This window comes from Helianthus annuus, chromosome 6 (assembly GCF_002127325.2).
Source record: "Helianthus annuus cultivar XRQ/B chromosome 6, HanXRQr2.0-SUNRISE, whole genome shotgun sequence".
NCBI classification, from domain to species: domain Eukaryota; kingdom Viridiplantae; phylum Streptophyta; class Magnoliopsida; order Asterales; family Asteraceae; genus Helianthus; species Helianthus annuus.
This window is the reverse complement of record NC_035438.2, coordinates 66,209,175-66,214,005: the sequence shown is the minus strand read 5'-3', so window position 1 is coordinate 66,214,005 and position 4,831 is coordinate 66,209,175. Positions and strand designations below refer to the sequence as shown.

The window sequence follows — 4,831 nt, the reverse complement described above, 5'->3', positions numbered from 1 at the left end:
AAAAGTGGCGTGATGGTGAGGGCGGGGTATTTTCCACTGGCCGCGAGGGGGGGGGGGGGGAGATTTTGGTTGTGAGGTGGAGTTTGGGTGCGTTTTAACCTGGTTAGTGCTAAAGGACGTAGGGTGTAATGTGTTTTACAAATAAAGGATTGTGACTGTAATTATTAAAGTTAAAGACTATCCATTGCAACCTGATACAAACGACGAAAAGTGTAATTTACCCTTATTTTTTTAAACGTCACTTTCACACTCCATGTTTTTTTTCACCATACCTCCTTGCTGACGTTACTGTCACATGACGCTTAATATCCCCTCTTCATCGCCACCCATTCCACTACCCATAGTATTATTTATGGACAATAATACCAGCTACTATTTAAACCTTATTTTAGTTGTCTAAAATATTTAATTGATTGTAAGAAAATTGGCAAAGATCAAAACAATTAAAAAATAAAAATACCTTTGACTAATAGAAAGAGCAGAAGATATAAAAGAAGAAAAAGGTTCAAGGTCCTTATCAATAAAACAACAGGTTCATGGAACATTCATGCAACTAGCTCTTATTATATAAGACTAAAACCCGCCAAATTTGAACAAGTCAAGACCTATCTTTTCCTTCCACACTTGGAAGTTAAGAATTCACATTATCCTACATGCCACCCCCATAATCAACCACCTTTCACCGGACCACCGTGTACCATAAAACCAATATGTCAATACTACCCCTACCCTCTCTTCTCCTCCTCCTCTTCCTCCTGCCCTTTCATGTAATTCCACAACCCACCACCACCCAAAATGACCAAACCACCCTTCTCAACCTTAAACACTTCTGGTCCAATCCACCCTCCCTCAGCCACTGGAACCAGTCCTCTGACCCCTGCGGCTGGCCGGAGATCACATGTACCACCGCCACCATCACCGGAATCGACTTACAAGATAAAAACATCCACGGAACGGTTCCTCCGTTCATTTGTGACCTCAAAAACTTAACATATCTTGATCTGAATTACAACTATTTCACAGGAGACTTTCCGACGGCTCTCTACAACTGCAAAAATCTGCAATACCTTAATCTCTCACTAAACTTCTTCGTGGGACGGATCCCGGATGACATATCACGGTTATCCCAAGAGCTCCGGTACCTCGACCTGTATAACAATAACTTCACTGGTGATATTCCGGTCAGCATTTCAAGATTATCAAAGCTTTTGTCACTTCAACTACACATGAATCTTTTCAACGGTAGTTTTCCGGAGGAAATCGGTTATTTAAACGATCTTGAAGAATTAAACTTGGCCTATAATGGCTTTAAGCCATCAAGACTCCCCCTGGCTTTTACTCGGTTGAAAAAGCTTAGAAAGTTTTACATGGCGGAAGCGAACTTGATCGGTGAATTACCCGCAAATTTATCCAGCATGATCGCGCTCGAGCTGCTGGATTTGTCTATGAATCAGATCAATGGATCAATACCAAGTGATCTGTTCATGTTAAAGAATTTAACAGAAGTTTATCTTTCTAAGACTAATCTAGCAGGCGAGATTCCAGATTCAATCGAAGCAGTGAACATGACGATGATTGATCTCTCAGAAAATAAGTTGACTGGTAAAATCCCCGATGGGTTTGGGAAGCTGATGAGTTTAACGAACATGAGCCTCATGATGAATCAGCTATCCGGTGAAATTCCAGTGGGTATCGGTCGCTTGCGTAGCTTGCGAAATATAAGAATTTTCACCAATAATTTATCTGGTCCATTGCCACCGGATTTTGGAAGGTACTCTAACCTGGATATATTCGAGGTCAGCATAAACCAGTTGACCGGAAACTTACCGGAAAATTTGTGTTACAATGGAAAGCTTATAGGTTTGAGTGTTTTCGATAACAGTCTTTCAGGCGAGATACCAAAATCCCTTGAAAACTGTAACACCTTGAAGAATTTTCAGGTTTACGGGAACAGATTTTCAGGAACAATCCCTGATGGGTTGTGGAAGGTTTCGATGTTAGAAACAGTGATGATGAGCGATAATTCATTTTCCGGTGAGCTTCCCCAAGAATTGGCGCCAAATGTATCAACACTTGAAATCAGTAATAACAGATTTTCCGGTCAAATTCCTACCAGCATATCGTCTTGGACAAGTCTTAGGGTTTTCAAAGCAAGTAATAATCTACTCGATGGTGCGTTACCGCAAGATATAACAGCACTTCCAAATTTAGAAACTTTGTTGCTGGATGGGAACCGGTTCACCGGAGAAATACCGGCAACTATAGTCTCTTGGAGGTCACTCAACACTCTAAACCTCGGTCGAAACCAACTCACCGGTCAGATTCCGGTGGGTCTCGGGTCGTTAGAAACTCTCACGGTAATGGATTTGTCGAGAAACAAACTTTCCGGTCAAATACCAAGTCAACTTGGCAGACAGCTCGTTTTTCTTAATCTTTCGGACAATAATCTAAACGGAATCATTCCAAGTCAGCTCAATAACGGAGCCTTTGATAAAAGCTTCTTGAACAATCCCGGCCTTTGTTCAGATAACCCGTCATTAGGGATTAGATCGTGCAGCTCCCGATCTAAAACTGGATCTAGCAAGAATTCAGTCAAGTTTGTGGCGATGATTGCAAGTATAGCGGTGATATTGTTGATCATGTCGGTACTAATAACCAGATATGTCATCGTTTATTACCAGAGAAAAAAGTATGGTTTGGATACAAAATGGAACTTCACTGCTTTCCAGAAATTAAACTTCACAGAATCCACAATCTTGCCTCGTTTGACGGAAAACAACGTGATCGGGCGCGGTGGTTCCGGGACGGTGTACCGGGTTCCTGTAAACAGATCAGGGGATTTCGTCGCGGTAAAGAAGATATCAAGCAAAAAGGACTTAGATCAAAGGCTTGAGAAAGAGTTCTTAGCAGAAGTCGAGATTCTAAGCATGATTCGCCACTCAAACATAGTTAAACTGATGGGTTGCATTTCATGTGACAACTCAAAGCTCCTTGTGTATGAGTACTTGGAAAACCGAAGTTTGGACCGTTGGTTGCACCAAAAGCAGGCTCCATCCAGCCGTGGGCTCAATGGTTCCGTGCGTCATATGGTGCTTGATTGGCCTACAAGGTTGCGGATAGCATTGGGGGCGGCTCGAGGTTTGTGTTATATGCACCACGATTGTGTGCCCCCGGTAGTTCACAGGGATGTGAAATCAAGCAACGTGCTCTTAGATAACGAATTCAATGCCAAGATAGCTGATTTCGGGTTAGCCAGGATCTTAGCCAAGGAAAGTGAACTCAACACGATGTCAACCGTAGCCGGTTCATTCGGATACATGGCTCCGGGTATGTTTCACAATTTCAGAAAAAAACATAGTATACGATTTTTTTTGTATATGTTACTTAACTTACTTCCGGTAATATATAAATTATTTTTACAGAATATGCTCACACGACCAAAGTAAATGAGAAGATCGACGTTTATAGCTTTGGAGTGATCTTGTTAGAATTGACAACGGGGAAAGAGGCCAGCAATGGCAGCGAGCATTCATCACTAGCCGAATGGGCTTGGAAACATGCTTTAGGCGGTGCACCAATAGTAGATGTTTTAGACAATGAATTTAAGAATCCTGTGTATTTGAATGAGATGGCTAGTGTGTTTAAACTCGGGCTATGGTGTACCAGTCACCTGCCAGCCAATAGACCCTCCATGAAGGAAGTATGCCAGATGCTGCTAGGTTGCAGCATGGCAGCCAGGACGGGGAAGAATGTTGGTGATGTGGCTGATCATATTCCCCTTCTCAAGCTCGAAGATGTCTAAAAATATAGTACTTTATAGACTGTATATGGCAACAAGTGCGATTATACGTTGTAGCGTTGCAGCTGAGAGGTCTACATGAGCTGTCTGTAACGCACACCACATGAGCCAAACTTTTTTGTAGTTTTTCATAGTATAGAAGATATATATAAATAAAGTTCGCTGTTCTAGTGTATTATCATAGATCCACCACCGATATGGTAATAAAATGTTGTCCAACCCCCTATGCTTTATTCTCTCTCAATTGTATTAAAATATGTTGCACAAAAACTAAGAAAGCTCTATGAGGGGTAATAAGGGAATAAATTTAAAAAGTTAAGAAAAATGGGATTACCTATTACTCTATTAGGAGTCCCCAAAAATTAGCTATGCTGGGGTTAATAGACTGCAATGGGTCAAAACAGTTGCAGCCTATCATCAGCAGGTCAGTCTTACTAGTACACTAAGATCAAATCCTTAGCAGAAGCAGTTCAATCAGATCAGTAGCAGCAGCAGTTTCGATCAAGAACAGTAGAGCAGTTCAGCAGCCGATTAACATCAGCAGAACAGTAGCGATCTCAGCTATTGTGAGTTTGTTCAGGTCTCGTGAGCAGGAAGTTATTGATCTAATCAGCCGTGATACTCCTAACACATACCACATGCAGCATGTTGATGTTCTTACCAAGGGTCTTTGTGTTTCTCCCTTTGGCTTTTCGGTCCAAGCTTTTTGTGGCTATATCACTTAGCTCGACGAGGATGTTAAAAGTATACTTTTAGATTATTAAGACCACCAATGATCATCATCATGATGACGATGATGATGATGATTATTACTTCTTGCCATTTTTATATGTATGATGATTACAGTAGAAAATTATGTTTAAATAAAGCGATACAAGACACAAAAAAGTAAGTATATTTAAATGCTAACTTGATTGTCAGTGTTTTCTGCTAAAAACCTCACATTGATGCTCTCAACATTTCCGGAGATAAACAATGACGAATCAAAAGGGCTGCATAAGGGATTCTTGCATGGTTAACCTACATATATTT

General features: G+C 41.1%; 1 protein-coding gene across 1 annotated transcript; it reads left to right on the top strand.

Annotated features, from left to right (window-relative positions):
* The first annotated feature begins 581 nt into the window (after positions 1-581).
* On the top strand, positions 582-4,032 carry LOC110893992 (receptor-like protein kinase 5). The gene is made up of 2 exons (XM_022141152.2): positions 582-3,327; positions 3,423-4,032. Exons 1-2 carry the CDS (start codon positions 711-713, stop codon positions 3,800-3,802), a joined length of 2,997 nt encoding a protein of 998 aa, XP_021996844.1. The 5' UTR covers positions 582-710; the 3' UTR covers positions 3,803-4,032.
* Positions 4,033-4,831: the final 799 nt, after the last annotated feature.